The sequence below is a fragment of the Pan troglodytes genome, chromosome 10 (assembly GCF_028858775.2).
Source record: "Pan troglodytes isolate AG18354 chromosome 10, NHGRI_mPanTro3-v2.0_pri, whole genome shotgun sequence".
NCBI lineage: Eukaryota > Metazoa > Chordata > Mammalia > Primates > Hominidae > Pan > Pan troglodytes.
In genome coordinates, this window is record NC_072408.2 from 110,445,177 (window position 1) to 110,463,450 (window position 18,274).

Sequence of the window (18,274 nt, forward strand, 5' to 3'; positions counted from 1 at the left end):
GTGGTGGGTGGCCGAGAAGTTTGCTGTTTCATCCAGGCCAGCACTGGACCACAGTCACCTAGCAGGCATGGGGCAACCCTCCAGGGCCTTGGGGAGCTGAGGCTGGTGGGTGAGGCACAGGAAATCAGGGGCCTCTCAGGCAAAATCCTGGAATACACAATGTTTATGTCGAGAGGGCTGTGGGAAGGTGGTCGCTAGGTCCAGGCCAAGGATGCAAGGTCAGCCACTGAGGAACTCTGGGTGCACCGCTGAGGCAGAGCATCCCTGAACAGACCCTGCCGCAGCAGCAAAGGAACACGCAGCAGCAGCAGCACACTGCACCCTGGAGGCAGAAAGAGGACTTCCCGCCTCCCACCGTGTCCCGCCAGCACCCTCTACTGGCAAAACTTAACATCGACCTGTGAAGGAGAAACTCACAGGATGGCAGAGCCGGGGAGCTGAGATGTTAAGAAATCGACCATTCTGCCTGTGCCACTAGCCTCATTTAACTTATCCTCGGGACTTTAGTCTCCTGTAAAATGAAAGGGTTGGGTGAGATTGAAAGTCAGCAAATGCAAACTCATTTTATTGGAAGCGGTTGAGATGCCGTGAGCGGTGGTAGTAACAGGATGAATAAACTCAGCCTCTGTCTTCTTCCTGTAGCTGGAACAGCCATGAAAGCCTCAAGTTCAAATGCAAAGGCAAGTGGGTAGGACAGGTCTTCTGTGGTCCTCAGTCAGCCTCCTTCCTTGGCCACTCCTGCCATTGTGCAGTGGACTCCTGGGCAGAGGCCTTCTCAGTAAGGCAGGAGACCCAGTCCAGAAGCCGGCCTAAGGGAAAACCCTAATAGATATGCTTCTAAGTAAAAATAATAATAATAATTCTGTCCAGCCAAATGACAAGAGACTAGGACAAAAATATTTAAAATTCACATGGCAGGTACATTTTTATAACAAAAAATTGGATTCATGTAAAGTCCAAAGTCTAAATTTCAGAATAAGAAATGGAAACAGGCCGGGCCTGGTGGTTCATGCCTGTAATTCCAGCACTTTGAGAGGCCGAGGCGGGTGGATCACCTGAGGTCAGGAGTTGAAGACCAGCCTGGCCAACATGGTGAAACCCTGTCTCTACAAAAATACAAAAATCATCCAGGCATGATGGCGGGTGCCTGTAATCCCAGCTACTCAGGAGGCTGACCCAGGAGAATCACTTGAACCCGGGAGGTGGAGGTTGTGGTGAGCCGAGATCACACCATTGCACTCCAGCCTGGGTGACAGACTGAGACTCCGTCTCAGAAAGAAGAAATGAAAACCAGCAATAAACATGAAAAAGGTGCTAAGTCCACTAATCGTTACATACATACTTATTAAAATGCAGTCATATTTGGAGTCCTGGAGGTTTATTTTCATTTGTTTTTTTATTTTTGCCCACTATGTTACAAAGATTGGAAAGACAGATAATATCCATCTGTGGGTATGAGAAAAATGACAGTAAGAATGTGGATTCCTACAACCTATGGGAGAAATTTATTTACTAAATTTGAAGGTATGCTTATAGTATGCTTCTGTGGCCCCAATTCTAAGAATTTACCCCGGGAGAGGAGAGGAATTAGACAAAGGTAAGCATATATGATCAAATAAATTTATGGAAATGCTATTTGTAGGAAGATAACAAGCTGAAAACAACTTGAATTCCCACCAGTAGGAAATTGGTTGAATAAGTTGTGGTACATCCTATACTAGTTAGGATAATGCTAGTTGCTATAAAAAATAAACACAAAACTTCAGTGGCTTAACACTATGGTTTTAAAATTGTGCGCCAAGGTGTCCCAAGGTACTACAATCAAATTCACTGGCTACTATTGGTATTTTAAATTTCTGAGGGAAACACAGAGATACATCTGTCAGATACCACATGAACTGCTAGCTTGAGTTGGTTCACAATTTCAACATTGAGGTCGCACTAATTCCTTGCAGTGACATCCTATCTTTGCAAAGGTACATTTTCAGTGATTGCTATGATAAAAGGCAAGTACCGTGTGAAAATCAATGTGACTGAAATGAGGGTGCCAGTCTCCAATCTGTATCAAACTTTAAAGTTTGAGAAGTTGTGCAGTGTCCAACACACTCACATGTCTTATACATAGGTCAATGTGGTTACTTAAGAATAGACATTTTTCTATTAAGCATGTCACTTTTTCAAATGGCTGCTAAGTGATTCTAACAACTAAATAAATGAATCTTTTCGGTGTTTCTTTTGATGTCGGGATACCTTGAAAAAATTATTGGGAACCTCTGGCTTGACACTAAAGAAGTGTAGTTCTCACTCATGTAACAGTCCAATGTGGGTGTTCCTGGCTGGCGCCAGCTTCCCCCTGCATGGTGATTAGGGATCCAGATCTTTCCATCTTGTGACTCTGTCATTCTCTAGTACCTCAGAGTGCTCTGCTTCCCGCCATCACAGATGGGAAAGAGAAGATGGAGAGGCACCTGCTTATGAAAGTCCAGGAAAAATATATAAAACCTCTACTCAATATTCCGTCAGAGTGAACTAGTCACGTGATCTTTCCTGGACGTAAAGTGGGGTGGAAAATGTAATCCTGAAGGAGCAGCCACTTTCTGCCAAAACTTCGGGTTTATGGAAGGGGTGGGGGAATAGTCTCTGTGAACTATTTTACTCAACTAGCCACTGTTGGGAGACAATTCTCCATGCATCTCTCACATGTGTGCACATCTTGAGAGCAATACACTGACTGCTCTTTGTTCCAGATCATGTGTTCAAGGATGTTTGTATACTGAACAGACTTGGAAGACATAGTATCTCCCTCAGGAGCAAAGGGCAGGCATGCTCACTGCCAGTGCCTCTCAGCTCCAAAGTCACCCTTTTTGCCTGCTCTGTGATAATGGAGCTGGGCTTTATAAATGATTCTCCTTCACTAGCTCGCAAAACGTGAAGCCTTATCAATGAAGAGTGCCAGAAGGACTGTAGAGGAGGAAGCCGGGGCTCTCTCCCTGTTTCTGGTTTGACTCACTCACCAGGCTCCTGAAAAACAGCTTTTCTCTGTTTCTTAGCCCCACATAGTTTCTCCAGTGCCGGGTTCCTGCAGAGCTCAGCTCCCTCCAGCATTTGGCCACTGCACACTGTCCAGTGCTTGACTCAGGAAGTGGCAGCACAGCCAGGAGCCCCAGACTGCACAGGCCCATGCCTCAGCCCAGGGGAAGGCTGTTCGGTACTCCTCTCCTCAGCCCCATGCACAGCAAGGCCCCTGAAGAGCTGGTCATCTGGAGAGCTGGACACATCCCCTGAATCCCACACAGCTGGTCTGGAGCTGCCCAGGCCTGAACCACACACTGAGGTGCACTGCATGACAGAGAGGTGGCTTCTTAGCTGCTGCTGCCAGCAGCGCCCACTGGCTAACAGATTCCTTTGGCACCTAGTGAGTTCCAAGGCTTGTGACCTCCCCATGCATGACCTCCCAGCCACCCCAGAGAGCAGATTTCCAGCAAATATTGTCAAGGCATCTCTGCAACTTTGCTATCTAGTGACTAACGCTATGCTTTTCCAGTGGTATTCAGATCTCAGCCTGGAGGGAAGAAGGTTATACGTTGGGTACTTGTCTCAGCCCTAGTACAGTAGTTGCTCTTTATAGACCTGCTATTTCTTTATTCTTTTTTTTAAATTTTATTATTATTATACTTTAAGTTTTAGGGTACATGTGCACAACGTGCAGGTTTGTTACATCTGTATACATGTGCCATGTTGGTGTGCTGCACCCGTTAACTCGTCATTTAGCATTAGGTATATCTCCTAATGCTATCCCTCCCCCCTCCCCCCACCCCACAACAGTCCCCGGTGTGTGATGTTCCCCTTCCTGTGTCCATGCATTCTCATTGTTCAGTTCCCACCTATAAGTGAGAACATGTGGTGTTTGGTTTCTTTATTCTTTAGAATTATTTTATTTTAAACTCTCACTAGCTGATTTTTCATGATTTTAATTGTTCATAATCCTTTATAGTACAACTTTCCCTGTTCAAATAATTATGTGGTTTCTGTCTCCTGCTTGTCCCTAAATAATACATTGCCCATTTAAAAAAAAAATAGGTACCCTAAGATCAGGGCTCACCTCCTATAATGAAACCCACTGCATGTACATGTCTCAGTCTAGTCCTCTTTGAATTGCCCCATGGGAATTGAGGTTTGGAAAAACTGGTGCCAAAATGCTGATACCCTGGCTGCTGCCCCTGCTGTAAGTATTAAGCTGTACTTCACTCTAACCCAGAAGTTTTGTATCTTCTACCAGCATCCATGAAACTTTATTAGCCCAGCTTGTTCACTTTGCCAGTTGGCTGATGTCAGACTCTTCATAGCTTTTGACAGCCATCTACGTCACACCTACCTTTTGAAATACTATGCAGTTACTAGAGATCAAGGCAGATCCTTAAAGGCTTTCATAATATATTGTTAAATTAAAAATTACATTGCTAAATATTTTAACAGGATTCTATTTTGTTACAAAATCAGACAAATAAATGTTATAAATTAATATATTTTATTGATTGATGATATCGGTAAATTTGGGAGACTAACAAGAAGACAATTTTAACTTTACGTGTTCTGTATTTTTTAAATTATTACAATGAGTTTGTATTGCTTTTTAATAAAAGGGAATACTGCAGTTTGGGGGTCTTAAGAACTGGTTATTCTACTAATGCAAGTACTTCAACAATTTTCCTATGCAGCCATCCCTGAATGTGCAGCCTTGCTCTGCCCAGAAAATTCCAGATGTTCGCCTTCCACTGAAGATGAAAACAAACTGGAATGCAAATGCCTTCCCAATTACCGAGGCGATGGCAAATACTGCGACCGTGAGTAGAATTTAGATTCTGCTAGTTTATTCATTGAGATGTTTAGGTTATTTAACAGGAAAAAAAAATCTCACAACCTCCTTAACACAATGACCATTTCTATTTCTCTCTGTGTAGTTGAGTGAAACGTATACAAAAGGTGCCAAGCAAAATGCTCAATAAATGGCAGCTTCTCCTTCTCTTATGAAAGCACATATATAGATTTTTACATGTTTCCATATCACCTTAATCAATGTTAGAACATTTAATGCTTCTTATTTTATCTTTTTGATTTTATTCACTTTATAAAAAGCTGTATTATGTATCAGTTAAAAACACGGACTCTCAAGACAGACTGTCTGGGTTCAGTCCCAGATCTGCCTTCTACTGACTACATGACCTTTAACCTGCCTGTGTCTCAGTTTTTCTGTCTAGGAAATGGGGATAATAATGGTACCTACTTTCAGGGATTATTGTAAAGATTAAATGAGTTAATACATAGCAAATTCTTAGAGCAGGGCTTAGTACATATTATAAATTCTGTAAGTGTTAATGTTTTCTTTCATGCTGTTTTATATTTAACTACATACACAAAATGGCCTACTAATATATCAACACAATATTTGTACAATTTCTGATGGCCATACATAAATCTGTCTGGTTCAGGGGGAAATGAAAGGAAATGTTTGTCTTTGAAAACTGTGAGTTGCCTTTGCAGTTTTGATAAGCTGTGATCCACTGTTGCTCACGGTTCAGTTTTCCTTCTCCATCCCTGTTAACTAACTGCCTCTCATTTTGCTGTTGCCTCTCAAGCCATCAATCCGTGTTTACGAAAAATCTGCCACCCTCATGCTCATTGTACGTACCTGGGACCAAATCGGCACAGTTGTACATGCCAAGAAGGCTACCGTGGGGATGGCCAAGTGTGCTTGCCTGTGGACCCCTGCCAAATTAACTTTGGAAACTGCCCTACAAAGTCTACAGTGTGCAAATATGATGGGCCTGGACAGGTGAGCAAATGATGTAGGGAACTGATGTATCTAGAAGTTTGACAAGCCACTATGTGTCACAGGTATCATTTGTCTTCTATGCATCCCAATTCTCCCTTTCAATGTTCTGCTTGGTCTTCCCCTCCAGATGGTCCTCCATGTGCTCAGAGCCTGAAATCAGTGCCTGCTCACCCAGTCTATCCTTTAAACTCACACTTTCCCAGCTCCCCATCCAAACTTAATTGTCTTACGTTCTCTCCTGTCACAGTCCTATATGGTGTTTGGCAAAATATACACATAATTCAAAATTAGATTAACAAATTAACTGTTGAACATATGATTGACTTTTACCAGCAATCCTCCATTCTGCAATGGCTTTCTAATTTAAAAGGTGCTCTTAGAACCAAAAATGCCCTGTTCCAAACGAATGAAACAGATAAAATGTCAGGCAGCACTGATAGATTATAGGGAGCAGTGGGAATATTCTGGGGAGAGACACTGTCCCTCTAAATGACATCAGGACCTTGACTGATAAAAAATCTGGTCAGGAGACCCTCACTGAGGAATCCAGTGGAAAGAGCCTTGGCCCTAATAGCACATTCGTCCATTGAGTATTTATTTAGTGGATGCCTTCTGTGTCCATAACTGCACATCAAGCCTTCAGTGAAGGAAATGTGTCCATACAGAAGGGTATTGCTGCACAGGTAGGAGGAAGGGCTCAGTGCCTGACCCAAATAGCCATGCAGTCTAATCACCTGGATGCTAGCTGATGGGAATGTTCCTAGAATTCCCTGCAGAGAATCCACCCAACCTTGCCTCCAAAGAGAAAGGATATATTATGCAACATTTTTCTGCTATCGATTTCTGGGGCAGGATTGCAGAAAAATTCAAGGGGCTAAATTCCCATCTGTAAAATGAGGGTCTTTATGGGAAAATTAATGTTATGCCATGAATGTCAAGACCTCGCATGTGAGATAAAAAATATGCTTTATCTCTGAAAATGGGTTCCAAGACAGATTTTCAAGTCTTAGAAATTCTCCATTGTTCACACAGAAGCAGCACGTGCATGATTCCAAAGCAGGGTTTCTCTACCTCAGCATTTTTCACATTTTGGGCTGGATAATTCTTTGTGGGAAGGGGCTTTCTTGTGCATTGTGAGGTGTTTAACAGCACTCTTGACCTCTGGTAGCACCGCCTCCTCCCATCATGGCACTCAAAAATGTTTCCAGGCTGGGCATGGTGGCTCATTCCTGTAATCCCAACACTCCGGGAGGCTGAGGCGGATGGATTGCTTCAGTCCAGGAGTTCAAGACCAGCCTGGGCAACATAGCGAAACCCCGTCTCTACTAAAAATACAAAAAATTAGCTGCGCATGATGGTCCACACCTGTAATCCCAGCTGCCCGGAAGACTGAGGTGGGAGAATCACATGAGCCTGGGAAGTAAAGGCTGCAATGAGCCAAAATTGCACCACTACACTGTAGCCTGGGCAACCAGAGTGAGACCCTGTCTCAAAAAAAAAAAAAAAAAAAAAAAACTTGTTTCCAGATATTGTCCAGTGTGTCCTAGATTGAGACTCCTGGTTGAAAACCATTATTCTAAAGCAATAATACCTCCCATTTGGACATCAATTTCTGCTCACCTATAGACAATCTAAAACTGGGAATTATGGAGCTAGGGAGGTCAAGGGTTAGGAAACAAGAAAATTGAAGCTAAACTTTATAAGCAAGGAGTATAAGCTTTCCAGCAGGTGACATGTGTAAACATGATTTCTACTTTTAGATACTTTGACAAATTTTTAGTTTAAGTCCACACTTCAGACATACTCTGAGTGAGTTTTTATGGAAGAATAAAAATACAAATTAAAGAAGAATGCCAGCTGAAGTAACTAACTAGGATCCTATTTGTTTTTCTCTCCCTGTCTACTGAAGTCTCACTGCGAGTGTAAGGAGCATTACCAGAATTTCGTACCTGGAGTGGGGTGCAGTATGACTGATATATGTAAATCAGATAACCCGTGTCATAGGAATGCAAATTGCACCACCGTCGCACCAGGCCGAACTGAGTAAGTCTTTTCAATTCCTCCACCAACATTTCCAAGTGTTGAAAATGGTGTCCAGTCATTGCTGTAAGTTTCTTGAAGGGGAGGAAATGTGTCTTATTCAGCCTTGTATCCACCCCCACCCCACATAGTAGGAGCAAGGATTGTAGTAGGTACTCAATAAATCTTTAATTAATTAAACACTCAACAATTATTTCCTTTATAATGACCATTAGAATACTCTGGAATATTGATGTGGCCTGATAACTTGATATGAAGTGGTCAGAATGTGGGAGAAGGAAGCCACTGCGACTGGGGAAACAAATGGTTGTTGAGATTACAGGGTTATGACCTCTAATGTACATGCCTGTTTCCTCACTCATGACATATTGCTTGTTAGTGGTGCAAAACAAGACTAGGGAAAGTGAATAAGAACTAGTGGTGTTTCCTGGACTCTAGATTTCAAAAGAAGGGGTTTACTGTGAATAAAAACATTTGTGTGAAAGTTTCTGAGGCAAAGGCAGCTCACATGATAGAAAGAAGATGGTATTTGGACTAAAGATCTAGGTTTAAGTCTCAGCACTGATACCTACAAGATGCATGACCAAGGAAAGTGGCACCATATCTCTGGCCTCAGTTGCTCCATGTGTAAAAGGAGCACAATGATTTATACTTCATAAGGTTGTTGTGATGATTACATGAGAGAATGTTTCTAGAAACTATGACACCAGTGTAATGTGTTTTCATTAGTGACTGACCTGAAGCTAGAACCCAAGTCTTTGACTCGCAGACTGAGGTTTCTATCTCTGTTCCATTTTCAATTCTCGCTATCATCAGCATCTGAGAAAGACTCATAGTGCCATTGTGAGCTCAAAACCACAATCAACATCGAACCATAGCATGATAAAACAGTTTCTGTGATTCCAGAGCCCCCTTCATCTTTTGGGAAGTTCACGCCTTTTATAACTGGGTGGTCAGTGTGTAGATTTGCCCCGACAGGTTGTATTATCATCATGTCCTATCTGGAAAAATAAATAGATCTGTACTTATTGTACATGGAGTGGAAAGAGCTGGGATATCAGAACACTTAGGTTCAAATCCCAAGTCTGCCCCTTACCTTACCCTCTCTGAACTGATGTTTCTTCAACGATAAAAGGGAGAGAACTATACCTCCCACCAGGGCTGTGCTGAAAGTTAAACAGGATTACATTCATCAATCTCTGAGAAGAAGCTGGCACCTAGAAATCCTTCAATACATGTGAATGCACACACAAATACACCACAGCCATGCATATAGGCACAGAGGCACCCAACACACATATGCATCCAGGCACACCCTCCCCTCAAACATATATTCTGGCAATGCTGAGAACCAAACAAGCTGGTGTATGCATGTTTTACCACCCTCTGAGAAAGTCTAAATAGAATACCTTAAGCGATCTCTTTCCTTGTGTTTGAGAAGATAAAATCTAAAAATGAAATGGGAATATCAGAATAATATAAGCTGCTTCCAAATTTGTGTTTAGAATGTCAGATAACCTAACATTGTGATGTTAGGGGTACATGTATCACCCACAAACCTTCCCACACCTCAAATTGACTGTCTTCAGCCAAAAAAGGCCTAAGTAAAAAAGCTAGCTAAGTTATATTGATAAAATATGAAGCCATCAGTCCTCAGGTAATTTAGTTCATCTGGGATAAAAATTTATTTCATTTATGCCTTCTCAATATGGCAAGTAGCTTATGCAGAATCTTCAAAATCAGACTGCATTTGTCACAGAAGTCCACCTGATCAAGAAGGGTGGGTTGAAACATGAACTCTACCACTCCCCCTGGGGTGACCTTAGGCAAGACTAAACTTTTCTAAACCACAGTTCCCTCACCTGTCAAGTAGGTCTAGAGACCAGGAATCTCTGCCTGTGGAGAGCTAATGAGTTCATGTATATAATATGCTTTTAAACGCTAAGCTCCATTTTGATTCTTACTGAGAACAAATAACTTTATGCTTTGCCTTTTTACTTTTACTTATTAATAGATGTAGGAAGTAAGGGACAGTAGAGGAGATGAGCATTTCTCTCTCATTTAACTAAACTCAGCTGAAAAATAGCCAGGACACGGCTGAGTGGGCCTATTGTAATAAGCACAGTTTACATTCCAGTTGTGCAAAAGTACAAACAACAGTGAAGTGTAGGGACTCTTGGAATGCTAGTGACATTGATGATATTCAGTGTTTATATAAGATCTGTACAGGTTGGGATATCCTCAGTGTAAACAGTCTTCCCAAGAGTCCTTTCCAAGGCAACATGGTACAGTGGCAAGAGACATTCTCAGATGGATCTAGTTTTAAATCCCAGCTCAGCCACTGCCAGATGTGTTTCCAGCAATTTGACCCTTAGACCTGGGCAACAGGAGCCCCTCCCCTGGGCACTGCATGTTAGAAGCTCCCATTCTGGCCCTCTGCTGGCTACTCCAGGGCAAGGAATCTGAACGTCCAAAGGGGCATGCTCCCCAAGAGCCCGGGCCCCCCACTAGACCACACTCAGGGTACTCAGAAGCCTGTAATTTCCTGCCCAAACAGCTCCAAACCAGCTTCCAGGGCCTGAGACCATTCCCAGGGTATGGAGGGTATGGCCAAAAGTGGCTGTTCATAGCAGGTGCAGATAAGCCAGCATTATCTCCACCATACTTGTGAATATACCCTTGCCTCAGGTTCTGCTGAACTACTTATTATTTGTCTTGGTCTGTTTGGGTTGCTATAATAAAGTACCACTAACTGAGTGGCTTATAAACAACAGGAATTTATTTCTCACAGTTCTGGAGGGTGGGAAGTCCAAAATCAAGGTACCAGTAGTTTCAGGATCTGGTGAAGCCTGATTCATAGGTGGTGACTTCTTACTGTGTCCTCTCAAGGTGGGTAGGGGGAGGGAGCTCTCTGGGACCTCTTTTCTAAGGGCACTCATTCCATTCATGAGGCCTTTACTTTCTTGATTTAATTATTATACCTCCCAAAGGCCATGCTTCCTAATAATACCATCACACTGTGGGTTAGGATTTCAACATATGAATTTTGAGGTGAACACAAACATCCAGTCCATCGCACTGTTCTTCAAACATGCCATGGTGCTCCCCACTCCTGGCCCTTGCACGTGCTCTTCCTTCCACTTAGGATGCCATCTCCGTGCTCCACCCACCTCCTGTGAGTCAGCCTAACACGCTGCTCCTTCAATGGCCAGCCTAAGTATCTTCACCTCTAGGATGCCTCCCTGTCCTCCCAGTGCTCTCTGATGCCCCTCCCTCTGGGCTCCCAGAGCACCCTGGAATGTGTCTATGAGAGAATTTAGGGTCCAGAACTGTGATAAGGATGTAGCATAGTGGCGGTGAGCATAGGCACTGCCAGTTACAGGCTGTGTGATCTTGAGTGAGATACTTAACTTCTCTGTGCTTCAGTTTCCTTATCTAAAATGGGGCTAATAACAGGACCTACCTTATAGGGTTGTTGCATTAGAAAAGATACCACACTGAAGCCCTTATAAGACTATGTAGCATAAGAGCTATTAATAAATGCTGGCTATTACTAGAACTTATCTCAATCCCCAACTAGAATATAAGGTCCATGTCTTATTCATCTTTGCTGAAACAATGCCTGTCACCAATTAACACAGTGAAATGATAGGTACAAAAAATATAAACAGATAGAATGAATAAGACCTAGCATTTGATAACACAACAAGGTGACTACAGTCAACAACAATTTATTGTACATTTTTAAATAACTGAAAGAATATAATTGGGTTGTTTGTAGCACAAAGGATAAATGCTTGAAATGAGAGCTATCCCATTTGCCTTGATGTGATTATTATGCATTGCATGCCTGTATCAAAATAGCTCGTGTATCCCATAAATGTATACACCTACTATGTACCCACAAATATTAAACATAAAAATAAAATAAGAAATAAAAAACAGTGAAATGAGTGAGAATTTGGAGGAACAAATGAAACAATGAAGAAATGAAATGAACCAGTGAAGAAATAAAGGAAGCAACTGTACTAAGACTTTGAGACACCCTATATACTAACTAAATCTCAACCAGCATTAAGTGTAATTAATTTTAACCCATAACTATAAAATGCAAATGGCTTCTGGGTGTTTTTAAAGCCTTAAGACAGCAAGAGACATTTACTCCTAATAAAAAGAAAACAATTTCCTAAAGAGGTGATGTTGTGTATGTTCCATGGCTCAACTGAGAACAGTTAAGTCAGAAACTGGTCTCATAACATCTCAGACTTTGGACTGAGATTTGAAATAAAAATTTAAAATAGTGATGTTTCATGCATTCCATTAGCACTGAGGCCATTAAAATATGATTCTCCTGCAATCCTTAGGAAAGAAAGGCCAAGTCACTTGACACAAAACAGACCATTGGCCACCTAACAACTCAAGAAACTTTTAGAGAGAAACATACTCAGTGGTTTGTAAAGGTTACATGTCTTGCTGTTAACAGTTGTCTTCAAATGAAGGAATGTAACTTATAGTAGGATTAATTTTTAAGAATGACTGTTGTATTATATCACTTCCCAGAGTCACCAGTCTCCTCCTTTCCATCATTAAATTAGCGTAGCACCGTGCTTGCAGAGGAGGTTGACATTTAAGTAGGAAACTGTTATTTGATTGTATTAAATTGTTTCATGATTAGATCTACTTTAGTAATTCCTTATAAAAAGGTTTCTCAACCTCAGCTCTACTGACATTTTTCCAGACAGTTCTTTGTTGTGAGGGGCTGGGCTGTGTAAGCAGATCCCCATCTCAGTTGTAGCAACCAAGGATGTCTCTAGACATTGCCAAATGGCTTCTGTGCGGGGCTGGGGAGTGGGGGCAAAATTGCCTCTGGTTGAGAGCCAATTCTTCATAAAAACCCCAAAGGCTTCATCAGTAAATGATCCCCCAAGTGTTTGTCCAGCTAGAAAACTCATAGGCAGCCGAGCACGGTGGCTCACACCTGTAATCCCAGCACTTTGGGAGGCCAAAACTCCAGCTACTCAGGAGGCTGAGGCAGGAGAATCACTTGGATCCAGGAGGCAGAGGTTGCAGTGAGCTGAGATCACGCCATTGCACTCCAGCCTGGGCAACAAGAGGGAAAACTCCAGAAAGAAAAGAAAAGAGAAAGAAAGAACTCATATGCAACCTTCTAGAATTAAATATTACTTTCTCCTAGAAGCTGTCCCCTATTTCTCCAGGTAAAATCAGTTACTTCCTTCTCCATGCCCTATAGCATCCTATTCAATCTTCTATCATGGCACTTACAATGAAACTTCATTTATCTCTCTATGGGCTGTCCTGGTATATCCCAGCACCTCTAGGTCACTGTTGTCATTATAGTCACCTTCTTCATCATGTCAGCCTTGTCCTTGTCGTTATCATCTGCCAAGCATTGAGCTTTTTCTATATGTCTGTCACAGTGCTATTTTTCTTTCCTTATCTCTCTATCAACTATCCTAAAGGTATTATTAAACCCATTTTATAGAAGAGGAAACTGGGACTCAAGGAGGTCAAGTGGCCTTACCATGTTGCTATAATTATTTTGTTTTCAGGTCCATCCTTAGCATGTAAGACTCAAGAAGGGCAAAGTGTCTCTTATTATCATCTTTGTAGCTCTCTTACCTAGAAGGTTCCTAGAATTAAGAAGGTACTTAAATAATCAGTAAATAATCAGTTAAACAATCAGGCACTGCCCTAAGTGCTAGGATATAATGAGGAATTATTATAGTTGGGATCCATCTTCTAGGACAGTGTACCATCTAGCAGAAGAGACAATGTCTCCAGAGGTAATTCTGGTGGATAGGGTTGTGATAGAGGTATCGATGGGATGTGCTGGAAGTGCTCAACACAGCTGGGGAGAGGTCACACCAGAGTGATAAGGTGAGGATGGGAAAGCATTCCTGGCGGGACAGACAGGCTGAGAAAGGCATAACAGCCTAAAAAAAGAAGTAGTTTAGCGCTGCTGGAATTTTCAGTGGACACCAAAAAGAAGACAGAGCAGGATTCTCCTGTGTACACTTTCTCATGTGGATAAAAGGAGTCAGTGAGGGTTTTAAGCACACAGGTGCCAGAATTTTAAAGCGCAGTCAGGAGATTGCATGAAAAACAGATTTCAGGGTAGAACATATGGGCAAAAAGACCAGGTAGAGGCTGTGCAACAATCCAGGCAGAGGGTGGTAGGATTCTGAAGGTCTGCAGCAAACTTGTTGAACATGTAATCTATTTGCCATGGAAATATATTTAGAAACACACGTGGATTAACCATAAAAAAAAAAGAGTGCATAGTCTTTCTTTAGAATGCTCTCCTCAATGTGAGTCCCAGCTGTGGTGTGGTGTGAGCACTGCAAAACTGTGATGTAGTCACAGCACATCTTTTGTTCCCTGCATCTCTCCTCTCTGGAATGTTCTTCCCTTACTTCGCTTTGGTTCCTGGCTCATCTCCAAGATGCTTGTGAAAGTCATCTTCCTCATCACCTTGTCAATTTCAGCCAGCTGTCAACTCCTCTATACTGCATAGTTGTGGCCTGCTATAGCCAGAGCTTATGGACTCACAAGAGCTGAGTGTTAAATTTTCAGAAATTTCACAAGAGGGTTAGCATCATCTTATTAGTTTGAAATTGGTCAAGATTGGCATATTAACCATGGAAATTGGCAAATGCTACAAATTAGGGCTTCCCCCTCCCCCAGAGAGTTGGTTGTTAAACATTTATCAGCATACCACTGATAGTACATTTTTAACTCTACTTCTGTCTTATGAAACTATTGTACAAAATTTCTGTGATTTTCATTGTTTACATATTTATTTCATAGTTTCTATATTTATTTTCATTGTTTATATACTTCATTGTTTGCTATTTATTTAATTCAATTACTACTTATTGTACAACTATTGAGCACCTATTATGGACCTACCCTGTGCTGGATTCTGGAGTTCACAACAGTGAACAAATACACACATAGCCCTTACCCTCACTCTTTTCTCAAATGTTATAGGGAAGCAGATATTAATCAAATAATCACACAGATCAGGGTGAAATTGCACTATGATCGCTGCTATGGAGAAGAGCTATGTGGTTTCATAAGAGTATATATAATGGAGACACAGTGAGAGAGTGGAGAAAGAGACAGGCAATCAAGGAAGCCTTTCTGAAAGAAGTGGCAATTGAGCAGAGCTCTCAGCTAGGAAGGAGCCGGGGGTGGGGGAAGCATTCTAAGTAGATCAATAATGCTGAATCTTTGCTGTCCTGCAGGCTGAATTCAGTAGCTTATTCTGATTCAGTCATGCAGTGGAGCCCTAGAGTCCACATTTATTATATTAAATATGTTATATTAAATATATTAAGCACTCCAAGTGATTCTGATGTGCATGGTTTCTTGATCACACTTTGAGAAATACTGAGACAAAGAGCATACAAAGATATCTAGTGTTGACAGATACATTTAATTTATTAGGCATCCATTTCTTGAGGAGCTACTGGATGTCAGATACCACGCTAGGAATGCTCTCTTGTCCCTATTCTACCCTTGGCATCCTTTGCTCCATCTGTTCAATGAGGGGATTGGACTGTATGATCAAAATACTCAATGGCTCTAAAACCCTGAGGATGTCTTTTCCCCCTCTCTGTAGATGCATTTGCCAGAAAGGTTACGTGGGTGATGGCTTAACGTGTTATGGAAACATTATGGAGCGACTCAGAGAATTAAATACTGAACCCAGAGGAAAATGGCAAGGAAGGCTGACCTCTTTCATCTCACTCCTAGGTATGCAGCTATGGGTACAGATTTCCACACAAAAGTCCTCTTTCAGGAAAGGGCATCTGCAAGATACAATGATTCAGAAAGGGACAGGCGAGCCTTGTCTATTAGAATCAGCCTTTTTGGAGGGGTCATGCAGGTGAGAGGGAAAGGGCAGGCAGCTGTTTCAAAGAAGACAAGCAAAGAGATAGTACCAAGAGATCTAGCAATGCAAGAATTAGCAGGCAGAGAGCTGAGGACAGGGTTTGGGGGTCACCATAGACCAACAGAGCTGCAGTAACAGTAAGAACAGGACAGCTACTGATGTGAGGATACAAACTGTCCCCCTCATCCTTGACCTTCTAGATCCTTCAGGTATGAACAAAGCTTGGCAGGTAAAACTGGGAATAGAGAGGGTGACTGAGACCCCAGGGCAGCATCCTTGTTCCTCAGTGGAGGGGCTGTTTGAATTTTGGAATAGTCTTGGTTGTATGCAACCATCTTAGCACCCTTGGTCCCCCAGTCACTAATTGCCTACAGTGACACATTCACCTCCAGCCCCCCAGGCAAGGTGAGAGCCTAAAACACCCTCATGTATTTGCAAATGGCTTCTAAGGGCCATTACTCCACACTCTCTAGAGAATGAAATATTATAACTGATCACAGCATTGGACACAACTTCCAATAAAACACAAATCCAGCCGTTCTGAAAAAAGTAAAACACAGACTTGGCCAATCAACAGAAACTTTAAAAATATCAGCTTTTATGTTGGAATTTACCAGTTGCCAAAAATGATCTCCCGGCAAGAACATAGATAAACAAGTGTAATTGATGGGTCAATGCTGTGTTCTCTGCATAAATCTTAAGGTTAAATATCCCATTTAATGTCTCCTGCATAAACATCCCATTTTTCCCAAGGCATCCCATAGGGCATCAAGTATTAGTGGCATCCCTTGGGCTCAGGGGCAATCTACCAGTTTCCTCACAGCCTTACTCTAAGAACTCTTAGAATACCAAATGGGACCAGACAGTGGGGAGGTAGTGTTTTTTGCAGACCAGGCCCTCCAACATTTCCCTAGACAGAGTCCTGTTGACCTTTCACCTTCCCCATGACAAAGTCCTTGTACACTGCCTCTGGGTGTGAGAACACAGAGCCTGTCCTGTCATCCCAGCTTCTCCAGGTGATGGAAGCAGGATTACCTACATACTTTGCTGGGCCCACTGGAAAGTGAAAATGTAGGATTCTTTGTGCAAAATTTATTAAGCATTTCAACATGGTAACTGCAGAGCATTAAACCAATCATCAGGGCTCTTCTGAGCTGGCCCTGGATAAAAACAAGGGCTGCATCTTTGCTCACCGAGACAGTGACAACTCAGAAAGTTAAGCGCAGGGTCAGGGACCCTGGGGTTGTGGTAGGATTTTGTCATGCCTGAACTGCTCAGCCAGGGTATCTTTGAAGCTGAGGCTGTCTGCAGGAAAACTCTCATGGCATTATGTGGAATGTATTGAGGCCATGGCTTTAGGGTGCCTTACATTCTTAGAGAGATTCCCAGTTGACACAGGGCCTGCACATACCCATTAGAATAGAGAAGGGCATAAATGGACCGGTCGTGACCCAAGACCTGTTGCCTGATTTTACTCCTCCTCTACCACTGACTGACTCATTTGGCGTTTTCTTTCTTTGTGTTATTTCGACTCCTAAGACAAAGCTTATGCCTGGCCACTGAGTAAGCTGGGACCCTTCACGGTGCTGTTACCTACAGACAAGGGACTGAAAGGATTCAATGTGAGTATTTAAAATGACCTTACACCAAAGGGCTAATATGAAAAGCCTTAGTAGGGAGTACCTTCTTTTATTTAAAGTGGGAAATCCCCATTAAAATTAAACCTACTGATGATAAGGATGGTGATTTTTTGATAAACTTCTTTTAGTGATATATAACATCCTTACAGAAAGTATACAAATTGTAAGTGTACAACTCAGTGAATTTTCCCAACGTGAACCTACTTGTGTAAACACCAAGTCCATTGCCAGCAACCTAGAAGGCCCCCTGGTCCCCCTTTCCAATCATTACCCTCTACAGGTAACCACTGAGTGTTCTTAACATATATCCAGGTGATAAAGAAGATTTGCTTAATGCAAAACTGCTCACTTCCCACAGGAAGAATTAAATTAATGTATTAGCTAGATATGTGGGTTTTTTAAATCATTATAAATGGTACAAGCGATAAGGAAAAAATAAGAAGGAAATTTTAGTCTTCAGTGTGAGCAGCTGTTGTTTGAGATAATGTCATCCAGTGGGAATGAAACTTGTAGTGCCTGGTGGAGGCGTCCTATCGAGATGGCATCACTAATATAGTTATATTTGGTTTAATGTAAATAATGGACTTATCGATTTGTATACAACTTATTATCTTCACTGGCCTCCATTTTAATCATTGTGTAGGAACTGGTATTCTATATATCTTTCTCCCTCCCACCTTTACCATCTAACATGTGTTTTTATTTTTCCTGATCTTGATTTTTTTTTTTTTTTTTTGAGATGGAGCCTTGCTCTGTCACCCAAGCTGGAGTGCAGTGGCGCAATCTCGGCTCACTACAACCTCTGCCTTCCGGGTTCAAGCTATTCTCCTGCTTCAGCCTCCC

General features: G+C 42.1%; 1 protein-coding gene across 16 annotated transcripts in view; it reads left to right on the plus strand.

Moving 5' to 3' along the window:
- The window catches only part of STAB2 (stabilin 2), a 178,439-nt gene that overhangs the window by 45,281 nt on the left and 114,884 nt on the right, over window positions 1-18,274 (plus strand). For all 16 annotated transcript variants that reach the window (XR_010148140.1, XR_010148141.1, XR_010148138.1 and 13 more), the window contains exons 7-11: window positions 4,719-4,844; window positions 5,637-5,833; window positions 7,743-7,876; window positions 15,519-15,652; window positions 17,331-17,413. Coding sequence is in view for 8 of the 16 variants with exons in the window: in XM_016924069.4 (XP_016779558.4) it covers window positions 4,719-4,844; window positions 5,637-5,833; window positions 7,743-7,876; window positions 15,519-15,652; window positions 17,331-17,413 (674 nt within the window). In the remaining 8 variants the exon portion in view is untranslated. The remainder of the gene's footprint in view (window positions 1-4,718; window positions 4,845-5,636; window positions 5,834-7,742; window positions 7,877-15,518; window positions 15,653-17,330; window positions 17,414-18,274) is intronic.